This window comes from Ostrea edulis, chromosome 10 (assembly GCF_947568905.1).
Source record: "Ostrea edulis chromosome 10, xbOstEdul1.1, whole genome shotgun sequence".
Lineage (NCBI taxonomy): Eukaryota > Metazoa > Mollusca > Bivalvia > Ostreida > Ostreidae > Ostrea > Ostrea edulis.
Window position 1 is genome coordinate 45310507 of NC_079173.1, and position 13541 is coordinate 45324047.

The following is a 13541-nucleotide window of genomic DNA, read 5'->3' on the forward strand; positions in this document are numbered from 1 at the left end:
GAATTTTACCTCCGTATATTTGGAAAAATCAAGGCCAGAATGCTGGTGTTGTAGTGTAATCTTATCTTACTGTAGGGACTCTGTTAGTGTGAGATTAAATGTCATATAATCTTTCAGTGTGCAGGGTTCTGTCAATGTTTACTGAATTTAATAATTCCAATGGTATTTATTACAATCATTTTCATTGGACAAAAATAAAGCAAATGAGAATTTATACATCGTCAATAAATTCAAAATTGCTATATATACAAACGCACCTGAAAACAAATAACATAGTGCAGGGTATCTTCGCTAGCCGATACACCGTGAAAGAGGAACACCATGTATTGTCACCCTTGGCTAGAGAAGATGAGTGCGGGGAAACCATTCAAATTTCTGACAATTGATAATACAGGGAATGAACTAGAATTATAGGAATCAAACATTCTTTTTCTTAACATAAAAGTGTTAAACACTTCACATTTTTATTCATTTTGTGAGTAAAATGTCCAAAGTTTTCACATCAATAAATTCTTTAAAAAGAAAGTTTAATCCTATGATAATTCTGTTTCAGTGTGCAGGGTTCTGTAAATGTCCAGAGCTTGGAAAGATCTCTGAAAGACTTGCTCAGTGAACTGAAACAGACGCGGATGCCCCTGGCGTTCGAGTCTGTAGGCACAGACAATCTCATGAGTCGACCAAGTGCTCAAGCTGTAAATGAACGGGTGCTACATCACAACTCTGAGTTACCAAACTTTGTATCAAGACTGACGGAAGAAAAGATGGAGCTACGCAACACATTAGGGAGACTGGAGGAGGAAATATGGAGATACAGACAGAGGGGTTCCGAACACCAGGCATGTAGTATTCAATCAGATCCATTTCAAATATTAAGGTACATAGTTCTCAGATAAATCAGCAATTTAGATGTAAGACAGAGGGCTTCCGAACATCAGATATGTAGTTGTCAGACAGAGGGGTTCCGAACATCAGATATGGAGATCTCAGACAGATGTGTTCAGAACATCAGATATGTAGAACTCGGACAGAGGGGTTCCAAACATCAGATATGTAGAACTCAGACAGAGGGGTTCCAAACATCAGATATGTAGTTGTCAGACAGAGGGGTTCCAAACATCAGATATGTAGAACTTAGACAGAGGGGTTCTGAACATCAAATAATTTCGTAGATGTCAAACAGAGGGGTTCCGAACATCAGATATGTAGATCTTAGATAAAGAGGAACCAGACATTGGGCATGTAAATCTAAAGATTAAACAATAAATTTGAAAAGAAGTCACAGATCATTTGTGTAGAATGTTAAATCCGGAGGTCACAGGTCGTTTGTATCAAAATGTTAAATCCGGAGGTCACAGGTTGTTTGTATAGAATGTTAAATCCGGAGGTCACAGGTCGTTTGTATAGAATGTTAAATCCGGAGGTCACAGGTCGTTTGTATAGAATGTTAAATCCGGAGGTCACAGGTCGTTTGTATAGAATGTTAAATCCGGAGGTCACCGGTCGTTTGTATAGAATGTTAAATCCGGAGGTCACGGGTCGTTTGTATCAGAATGTTAAATCCGGAGGTCACAGGTCATTTGTGTAGAATGTTAAATCCGGAGGTCACAGGTCGTTTGTGTAGAATGGTAAATCCAGAGGTCACAGGTCGTTTGTATCAGAATGTTAAATCCGGAGGTCACAGGTCGTTTGTGTAGAATGTTGAATCCGGAGGTCACAGGTCGTTTGTATAGAATGTTAAATCCAGAGGTCACAGGTCGTTTGTGTAGAATGTTAAATCTGGAGGTCACAGGTCGTTTGTATAGAATGTTAAATCCGGAGGTCACAGGTCGTTTGTGTAGAATGTAAAATCCGGAGGTCACAGGTCGTTTGTATCAGAATGTAAAACTCAAGGTCACAGTTTGATAGGGTGTAGGAATCATCTGTTATAGCCCTAAATTTGATCATGTTTCTACTTTTGTGAAAAATTCTCCAATAGGGCAGAAAACAGCAAGCAAATATCAACTGATGGTGAAATCCAGTTTTATCGATAAAGCGAGATGGATGTAAGAATGTGTTAGAAAGTTCTAAACTGCTATTTTCTGTAGAATGGACACGATCTGACAGAGAATCTGACAGATCAGGAAAACCGACATCTGGAAGCCCGTGCAACATGGGCCAAAGAACGGCTCTCTCTGCAACTCACCCTCAATCAGACGGAACAGGAACTGGACAAATGTCGGACAGATCTCAGACTGGAAAGGGAGCGTCGAGCTGTTGACAGTGGACATGGCACAGACGCAGACAGAGACAGGGTAAGACATGGGGGTATCAGTGTCCTTGGACAGCTCTATTTGTTACACAGGGTCAGGTTAAGACATGGGGGGGGTATCGGTGTCTTTGTACAGTTCTATTTGTTACACAGGGTCAGGGTAAGACATGGGGGGTATCAGTGTCTTTGGACAGCTCTATTTGTTACACAGGGTCAGGGTAAGACATGGGGGGGTATCGGTGTCTTTGTACAGTTCTATTTGTTACACAGGGTCAGGGTAAGACATGGGGGGGGGTATCGGTGTCTTTGGACAGTTCTATTTGTTACACAGGGTCAGGGTAAGACATGCGGGGGGTATCGGTGTCTTTGGACAGTTCTATTTGTTACACAGGGTCAGGGTAAGACATGGGGGGGTATCGGTGTCTTTGGACAGTTCTATTTGTTACACAGGGTCAGGGTAAGACATGCGGGGGGTATCGGTGTCTTTGGACAGTTCTATTTGTTACACAGGGTCAGGGTAAGACATGGGGGGTATCAGTGTCCTTGTTACACAGGGTCAGGGTAAGACATGGGGTATCGGTGTCTTTGGACAGTTCTATTTGTTACACAGAGTCAGGGTAAGACATGGGGGGGGGGGGTATCGGTGTCTTTGTACAGTTCTATTTGTTACACAGGGTCAGGGTAAGACATGCGGGGGGTATCAGTGTCCTTGGACAGTTCTATTTGTTACACAGGGTCAGGGTAAGACATGCGGGGGGTATCGGTGTCCTTGGACAGTTCTATTTGTTACACAGGGTCAGGGTAAGACATGCAGGGGGTATCAGTGTCCTTGGACAGTTCTATTTGTTACACAGGGTCAGGGTAAGACATGGGGGGTATCGGTGTCCTAAGGACATCTCTTTGTTACTCAGAGGCGGTAGTCGATGTTTGGACAGCTCTGATTCTATTTGGTTTCCATAGACTTGTTTTCTACAACATTAAGGGTTATAATGTTATAAGAAGCTTTGTTTTGTACAACGTGCAGGGGGCATTAGTCATGTTAGGACCAGGATTGTTTTATACAACATGCAGGGGGCATCAATCATGTTAGGACGAACTTTCTTCCTTTCTAGTTTTGACAAAGAACATTGGGAATTTTCAAGTCTGAATCCTGTTTTTAGATGCCAGTGTTTACTTCTATTTTTAGATCCAGCGCCTGTATGGAAAATACCTGAGAGCGGACAGCTATCGTAAGGCTTTGGTCTACCAGAAGAAGTACCTCCTGTTGTTACTGGGGGGATTCCAAGACTGCGAGCAAACGACACTGGCACTCATCGCCAGGATGGGCGTTTATCCATCACCGGAAGATCTCCGCAGGACCGCCAGACACCGTAGACCTTACACCGTGTTCCGGAGCGCCGCCAGGGTCATGGTGGCTGTGTCGAGGTTAGCGTTGTCATCCCTCTGTCATACGTACAGTTACATTTGTCTCTGACTTTTTACTTTCAGAATTTCAGCATTGCTTAGACTCTACATCTTTTGGGGATCTATTTAATTTTTATTTTGTTGTCAACAGGATGCGTTATCTGGTGAGAAAATGGAAGAGGGCCACAAGAGTGGGTTCCCCAGTGATGGGAGGGACGGTCGACCTACAGCAAGGTGAACGAACACAAACATGTTGTACTCTTTTGTCATCAGGCTGAATGCTCTCTGACATTTTTTACATCAATTGTTTGGTTATTCTTCACATGCTAATTTTGACTATGAATTACTCCATTTACCTGATCAAGATACAGGGCTCATGGTGGATCTGGCCGGTTGACAGGGGATGCTTACTCTTCCTGGGCACCTAATTTTACCTCTGGTATATCCAGGGGTCTGTGTTAATCTTGCTAAAAATTCTATGCTCTTCATAGGATTCTTGGCTTGATCACTGTTTGTTATTTGCACGTTTTCATCTCGCAAAAAAATTACATGAATATCCAATGTTGGTTTTTGTTTTTTTTTTCAAATTTGCACAATGAATGATTTTCTTGGAGTTATATCCCTTTGTCAGCCATGTTTTATATAAAGAATTTAATTTTGATAGAATATGCTTACTCCTCTTAGGCACCAGATTCCATATAAAGAATGAAGTTCAATGGAAGATTTTTATTTCCTTATAATAAATTTATGTGTTTCAATATATTCACCTCATGAAAGAAATATTTTTTTTAAAAAAATTAGTAAATGAAATTGTGTGTAATTCTATCATAACATGGAAGAGAAAGGAGATAACTCACAAATCTCGACCGAGGTATGACACATAACACCACTTTCAGTGTGGTAACATCCACATGTTGCTTTTATTTACAGGATACACACCAGATTCTAACAGTTACTCACCACCCCGCATCAACACCCCGTCACGCTTGAGTGGCTTCGGACCTCTCGGCAGTCACACACCATCGCCCTTCCATCTCAACACACAATCATCGCCATATAGCCATCCCTATCTGTCTTCCAGTGTCAGCCAAAGAGGCATCATTAATGGAGCTACTCCTAATCACCCACTAGGGGGCACTTCAAGTGGTTACCATGTCAATGGGAGTGGGATAACCAATGGAATTTCACCTTATCAGTCAGTGGGTGGGGTTTCTGAGAGTTACTATGCCAATGGAAACTTCTCAGTTCATACCACTCCTCCCACTAGAGATTACAGCAGCAAACCACACCCCTCAGGGGAACATTCAGGTGCTAGACGGTAAGTGGTCTTTATTTCGATATCTCAAATCTAGATATCACAATCTCAAATCTAGATATCGCAATATCATATCTTGATATTGCATTTTTAGCTGAAGTGAGCTTTTCTTATCAAAATGTGTCCGTTGTCTGTCGTCTTCGGCAAAAACTTTTCACATTTTCATCTTCTCCAGAACCACTGGGTAAATTTCAACCAAACCTGGCCAATTTCAACCAAACCTGGCCAATAGCATCCTTGGGTGAAGGGCTTTTAAGTTTGTTCAAATGAGGGACCATGCCCTCTTCAAAGGGGAAATAATCACAAAAATGCAAAATTAGGGTGAAGTCATTTAAAAAAAAATTTCTTAAGAACCACCGGGCCAGAGGAGCTGACATTTACATGAAAGCTTCCTGACATAGTGCTGATTCAAGTTTGTTCAAATCATGGCCCCCAGAGGTAGGTAGGGGTCACCAAAGGGGATCAAAGTTTTACATAGAATTATATAGGGAAAATCTTCTCAAGAACCACTGACCCAGAAGAGCTAAGATTTACATGAAAGCTATATACAGGGAAAATCTTCTTAAGAACCATTGGGCCAAAGAAGTTGACATTTACATAAAAGTTTTCTGACATAGTACAAATTCATAAAGTATGTGTATATATTTAGCGAGAGCTAATTTTAGCAGCTTTATCATTCCAATAAAGACACATCTCTGATATGTACTAAATATTAGCAATATTTAATTTGAGTGATTCAACACTGTCGGTAATATTGCCAAAATTGAATCCTCGCTAAAAACGGTATTATTGACAAACGTCCCTAGACGGTGTGTCTTTATAATAATTAGATATCTCAGGGGTTAAATAAAATGTAGGAAGTTTTAAAATCTCCTCTACAAGTAGTTCTTTATTAGTTGTAGCATATCTTGTATGTTGTGTACAAAACCTAAGGAGCTAGCGTCCTTGATCAACTTTAATGATCTTGAAATTAATTTAATTGAAATATATTTGTGACAATTGTAGAAAAATTTTAGCCTCCTCATCTCCATCAAATCCTGTCTCCTCATCGTCGCCCGTCCGTCGTGTGAGAATCACGGAACCTTCATCATTACATGATGACTACATCAGTCGATTAGAAAATCTACAACAGCGTCTCAGTGGAATGGATTCTGGTGAGTGAAGATCCGGATTCAAATCTCCTTACAGGCAAACTTCATTGACTCGTATTTAAATAATTATGCAAATAATATAGTAAATTAGATTTTTTCAGAAAATCAGTTTACAGAAAGCTCATGCTTAGCATAAGTAATTAACAGTGACAAAATTGGCCCATATTAAATGTCCTGCATTACATTGGCAGATTTTGTGTTTAGTTTTGATCAATGCGGAAATAAAAGTAAAATGTAAACATAACAAATATTGTTCTTAAAGAAATGATGAATTGCTGCGCTTCTTGTCAGCAGACATTAAAGTTAAAACTCAATTAATTTCTTAAGTATTTGCAATAGCTATATACACGAAAGAGTGAATTGAAGATTGAGCACATCACTTAAATAGTGTAGATGAAGCATGTGACATACTATTCTGACCTAGATGAAAACTATATATGGGTCAGTCATACAGACACTATTATAAAATGTTGTGATTTTCTAGCTGACAGAGAGCACACTATTATTCACATACACATACATCACACATAACCAGGTCATATACATCACACATAACCAGGACACATACATCATACATAAAAAGGACACATACATCACACATAACCAGGACATGTACACATACATCACACATAACCAGGACATATACATCACACATAACCAGGACACACACATCACACATAACCAGGACACTTACATCACACATAATCAGAACACATACATCACACATAACCAGGACACATACATCACACATAACCAGGACGCATACATCACACATAACCAGGACACATACATCATACATAACCAGGACACATACATCACACAGAACCAGGACACATACATCACACATAATCAGAACACATACATCACACATAACCATGGCACATACACATACATCACACATAACCAGGACACATACATCACACATAATCAGGACACATACATCACACATAACCATGACACATACATGTCTAGACTTGTCTACTCTTCACAGTGTACTAAACATCATCACATAAACATGTCTAGACTTGTCTACTCTTCACAGTGTACTAAACATCATCACATAAACATGTCTAGACTTGTCTACCTTTCACAGTGTACAAAACATCATCATCACATAAACATGACTAGACTTGTCTACCCTTCACAGTGTACTAAACATCATCACATAAACATGTCTAGACTTGTCTACCCTTCACAATGTACTAAACATTTTCACATAAACAAATCTAGACTTGTCTACCCTTCACATTGTACTAAACATCATCACATAAACATGTCTAGACTTGTCTACCCTTCACAGTGTACTAAACATCATCATCACATAAACATGTCTAGACATTCCCTACCCTTCACAGTGTACTAAACATCATCATCACATAAACATGTCTAGACTTGTCTACCCTTCACATTGTACTAAACATCATCACATAAACATGTCTAGACTTGTCTACCCTTCACAGTGTACTAAACATCATCACATAAACATCCCTAGACTTGTCTACCCTTCACAGTGTTCTAAACATCATCACATAAACATGTCTAGACTTGTCTACCCTTCACAGTGTACTAAACATCATCATCACATAAACATGTCTAGACTTGTCTACCCTTCACAGTATACTAAACATCATCACATAAACATGTCTAGACATTCCCTACCCTTCACAGTGTACTAAACATCATCACATAAACATGTCTAGACTTGTCTACCCTTCACAGTGTACTAAACATCATCACATAAAGATCCCTAGACTTGTCTACCCTTCACAGTGTTCTAAATATCATCACATAAACATGTCTAGACTTGTCTACCCTTCACAGTGTACTAAACATCATCACATAAACATGTCTAGACTTGTCTACCCTTCACAGTGTACTAAACAACATCACATAAACATGTCTAGACTTGTCTACCCTTCACAGTGTACTAAACATCATTAGTCACGTGAATATGAGAGCCTTGAAGTTTTTGTGATACCTTATCGACTTAAGTGCCTTCTTGGAGATTTGACGACAGTTTTTGACAATTCATGTTTATATAAATAACAATTATCACTAAATGTTCCTGATAACATGGCTCGCATGATACAAATATGCAGTGTAAATCATCGATATTCATGATGACATACATATTCATTATGACATAAACTCTTCTAGGTTAAATGTGCAGCATAATTACTTACATCCTGTGGGGATCCAGGTTAGAATAGGTCCTCCGTACCTCCTTGATTGTCGTAAGAGGTGACTAAATACTAAATGGGGCGGTCCTTCGGATGAGACCACATAAACCGAGGTCCGTGTCACAGCAGGTGTGGCACGATAAAGATCCCTCCCTGCTCAATGGCCATAAGCGCCAAACATAGGCCAAAATTTTGCAGCCCTTCACCGGCAGTGGTGACGTCTCCATATGAGTCAAATATTCTCGAGAAGGATGTTAAACAATATTCAATCAATCATAATTAATACTTACATGCATTTTCAAATTTACATTTTCATATCTACGTATGTACCAACACATTCATAATTCAGTATTTTTGTACAGTCATAATACTAAGTACATGTGCACCAATCACATTTTGTTTTCTTTCACCACAGATGAAGAGCAATTAGAAGATATTTTGTGATTAACATGTAAGCTTAGTAGTCTGGGTCTGGTGGGCGTTTTGTTCCTTTGTCTGTGACGTCCATAGTAATCTGTGTTAATTTGGAGCTTGTCAACATTGTGTGTAGATCCTTTAACATGTAGTGTGTTCCATAAATTTAAAAATTCATATCATTCAAATCACAGCTACACTTCTTTCGTAAAGAGAAATTACTTATGATTTATTTTCATGGAAAAGGAACATGCATGATTTTTCAGAGCAAAGTATAAAAAGAGGAAGTTGTAATTAATCAAAACTTATGTATTCATGATATACAATATTTATTCTGGTATGTCTATGAATCCAATATGTTTCCCCTATTTGTAATTTTGTGTTCTTTCTTAAAGTAATAAGATTAATCTGTGTTCGTTATCTTCACCCTTTTCGCTCACCTGAGGTGAAAGCTCGTGACCGTTTTCTGTGTCTGTAACCTTTTTACTTTTCGACTTCTCCAGAACCACTGGACCAATTCCAACCAAAACTTAGCAAAAAGCATCTTGGTTGAAGGGCTTTCAAGTTTGTTCAAATGAAGGGCAGTGCCCCCTTCAAAGGGAATATAATCACAAAAATGCAAGAATATGGTGGGGTCATTCAAAAATCTTTTCAAGAACCACAAGGCCATAAGAGCTGAAATTTATATGGAAGCTTCCTGACATATAATGCAGATTAATTTTTGCTAAAATCATGGCTCCCTTGTTTAGGATGAGGCCACAATAGGAGATCAAAGTTTTACATACAAATATAAAGATAAAATATTAAATATCTTCTTCTCACGAACCACTAGACTAGGAATGTACAAATTTACATGAAAGCTTCCTGACATAGTGCAGATTCAAGTTTGTAAAAATCATGGCCCTCGGAGGTAGGTTAGGTCCACAATAGGGATTAAAGTTTTACATGCGAATATATGAGATTGATCACCGTTCGTTATCGTCACATTTCATCTGGAAAATCTTTTGATATGTACCAAGGTGACTCAGGTGAGCGATGTGGCCCATGGGTCTCTTGTTTACTTGTTCCTCCCACATTCGCGATGTCACGTCAATGACAAAACATTTAAAGCGGGGATGTCATTTTTTTTCTCCCTCGAAGTCATTGTTAGAAGTCGCTGTTAATCGAAGAAAATTTTTATTCTTTTATATACGGGTGCTTTACCGTCCAGGGTTCTGTTTACAGTGATTTCAGTATGGTGTGGAATTTTGCTGTGCTATATATTCAGTTTTCAGCCTATAAACTTTAATGTCCTTGTAATGGAATTATATTTTAAGATATCTATTGAATAAATAACTTATGTCCCCATGTTAAGAAGGTTATGGTGTTCACTGTTACTATGAATGTCATTCATTCATATAGAAATGAGCTGTCTCTTTATATATTGTTATTTAAACTATTCAATCATTCAACACAATATATTATTGCCCCTTTATATGTAAATCAATTGCTTATAGGATTGCAGATTGTATCAAATAAAACTAGATTATGCTTAATGATTTGCTGATACTTCTGTTGATCTTTGAACTCTGTTTTTGTAGGTACACCAAAGTCAAGGTCGTATCCACGGAGATAGAACATTAAACATAATCACCTCAGCATTTACGTGATGTCACTGTCACCTTGACCTCCAAGAGCAGCATTTACAAAATCCTTTATTTTACGGCAATCAATGAAAAATCAAAGAAAACATTTTTGTTTCACGCAAACTTTTGTGACAATTCTTGAAACTTTGAAAATCATGACATGTATAAAGACAGTAGTAACTGAATCAAGTGTGAGGAATGTTGATATGGGAACAAATCATTCTATCACATTAATTTTACTCTCAGAAATCTGTGTTATTCACCAAAGTCCTCATGTTTGAGAAGAATGTTTTTACTTTAGTTGATTTACCATTTGCCCCGTATTTTTTTCAACGTATTCCATTAACGGTGACCGTTATGCAAACAATAGAGCAATATTTTATGATATTAGAAATAATATTACTAAATGTATGTTTCACAAATATGTAAAAAGTTGTGTTGCAATAGTGGTGAACATATTGTGTGTGTGAGTTTTGTTCTGAGGTTTATCGTTGATTTTACTATGATACACTAGTCTGCTAATGCTGTGATGATTAAAACAGTCTACGGAAGACTCGTCCACTTGTCAATCTATTGAAGAAAAGGTTGCATCTTTTTATACTCTGTTTCAGAATACCTAAGTGACAAAATCATCTTTGATTTTAATGACACAAAGGGAAATAACTCTGAATAAAAAGGACACTGTATAAGTATCAGGGGAAGTGAGAATATCTTATTATAAAGTGATTTGTAGGAAAATCTGCTCCTTGTAAATATTTTCCTTCATTTCTATTCAATCTTTTTAAATATTTTAAGGATTTTGGTATTTTTAAAACAAAAATACTAATAGTTGGTGTTTACAATAGTTGTTATTGTTTAATTAGTTTTATGAGTTGAATATCATTGTTTTGATCAGTATCATGTTCTAAACTGTTTAAGGAAAGCTCTCATTTGATGTGTGCAGTACTCGTACAATAGCAATGTGCTACTGTCAAATCCAGATGTTTGTTTAAAGGGAAACTTTGATTCATATTTCCAGAAATATTTCAAGAAGTGAACATCAATCAGTGAAAAGAGAAGCACACACTGCAATGGAAATAAAATTGATTTATTTTAAACCATATATACATGTATATTAACATTCTGTGTCATTTGAATTAGTCACTTGATATTTTGAATGAATTTCATTAGTGTCATCTATAATGTATATAATTTGGAATATATGTTTGAATTGGCCATTAAACAATCAAAATACTTTAAACTTTATCATGCTTTCTTTGTTTTGTGAATGTAATGGGAAGCAAAATGTAGCGTAAATCCTGGTCCATGCACCAAAGAAGTAACAGGAAGCGTTTGTGTATGCCGAGATTGAAATAAGTCTAGCTTCTCCCAAAGTACAAATTATATTGTGTTTTAAAAAGAACTCGCTACAGGTAGTACTTGGGATCAGAAGACTTATCATACTACAGAAAAAGAACTCGCTATAGGTAGTACTTGGGATCAGAAGACTTATCATACTACAGAAAAAGAACTCGCTACAGATAGTACTTGGGATCAGAAGACTTATCATACTACAGAAAAAGAACTCGCTACAGGTAGTACTTGGGATCAGAAGACTTATCATACTACAGAAAAAGAACTCGCTACAGGTAGTACTTGGGATCAGAAGACTTATCATACTACAGAAACTATGGAACACAGTGTCTCCTTGTTGTATCCAGGTTCAGTTGTTATTCCTAGATTGTGTTCAACACCTTGTTTGAAATGAAAGACCTGTAAAGTTTACAAATTTATTATAGCATAAATAAGTATGGTTTAAGAGTAGTTGATATCAAATAAACTTCGTGAAAATGAATGAATATAATCTCGGAGGAATGTAAAATTTAACCCCACCCCCAAACTAGAGTAGTGCAAACGGTACAATATACACCCATCGGCCAATGAGCCTTCGACTAAATATGGCAATATCTGTATCCGTAATTAAAAAAGCCTGGAAAACTGCCTGACCTATTTTCAGTCCAAAAGTAGGTTAAGGATGGGCCAATCCACCTGAAATGCAAACTCAACTGGTATTCCTCTGAGAGTAAGCCTTTGACTAAATATCAGGGCAAAATATGCATCCCTAATGAACAAAAAAAAGCCCAGAAAAGAATTTGACCTAAAAAAAAATTGACAAAAAAGTCAAGGATAGACCAATCCTGCTGAAATGCAAACTGAACTTGTACCCCCCCCCCCCCCCCCCTCAAGAGGAAGCCTCTTGATAAATTTCAGGGCAATATCTGTACTATCCATAATAAAACAAGATGTGTTTGTGAAACACAAATGCCCCCGATAATGGCCAATTCCAAAGATGGCCAAGGTCACAAGGACAAATATATTGGTACCAGAAGAAAGATCTTGTCACAGGAAATGCTCATGTACAATATGGAAGCTCTAATATTTATCATTTAGAAGTTATGACCAATGACATTTTTTAAAAAGTAGGTCAAATGTCAAGGTCAAAAGGTTTAGTAACGGAAAGGTCTTGTCACAAGGAATACTCATGTGAAATATCAAAGCTCTATCACATACTATTAAAAAGTTGTTAGCAAGGTTAAAGTTTCTGACAGAATGACAGACAGAACAAAAACAATATGCTCCCCTATCTTCGATCTTGTTGGCATAAAAAGTCCGGAAAACTGTACGACCTATTTTTAGTCGAAAAGTAGGTCAAGGATGGACCAATCCAGTTGAAATGCAAACTGAACTTGTATTTCTCCAAGAGGAAGCTCCCGACTAAATTTCTGTATCCATAATGAAAAAAAAACCTGGAAAACTATTTGACCTACTATCAGTCCTAATGTGCGTCGCAGACGGACGGACCAATACATCAGAAATGCAAACTGAACTTGGATTTCTCTGAAGGAAGCTCTTGTGTAAATTTCAGGACAATGTATCTGTATCCGTAACCAAAAAAGTGTAGTAAACTCTTTGACCTACTTATAGACCTAAAGTAGGTCAACGATGGATTCTTTTTAAAAATAAGCCCTCGGATTATCCTTCGAGATATCAAAGATTTGTCGTATGTACAATCGCCAGATTGTCAGCTTTGGTACAGAAACCAAAATTCTTACACTCAAATTAAAGACTGTTATGTTCCTTTAAGAGATATATTTGATAATTCCTTTTCAGATCTCATGTGTTCAACCTCAAAATGTTCTGCAAAAATTGCCAAACTTGTGATAT

The 13541-nt window shown here is 37.6% G+C and overlaps 1 protein-coding gene across 1 annotated transcript in view; it reads left to right on the forward strand.

Annotated features, from left to right (window-relative positions):
• The window catches only part of LOC125672770 (A-kinase anchor protein 9-like), a 125523-nt gene extending 113941 nt beyond the window's left edge, over positions 1–11582 (forward strand). The window contains exons 2-8 of the mRNA XM_056151562.1: positions 554–836; positions 2085–2291; positions 3435–3673; positions 3804–3886; positions 4583–4970; positions 5973–6121; positions 10293–11582. Of these exons, the coding sequence (XP_056007537.1) occupies positions 554–836; positions 2085–2291; positions 3435–3673; positions 3804–3886; positions 4583–4970; positions 5973–6121; positions 10293–10327 (1384 nt within the window). The 3' untranslated portion in view covers positions 10328–11582. The remainder of the gene's footprint in view (positions 1–553; positions 837–2084; positions 2292–3434; positions 3674–3803; positions 3887–4582; positions 4971–5972; positions 6122–10292) is intronic.
• Positions 11583–13541: the final 1959 nt, after the last annotated feature.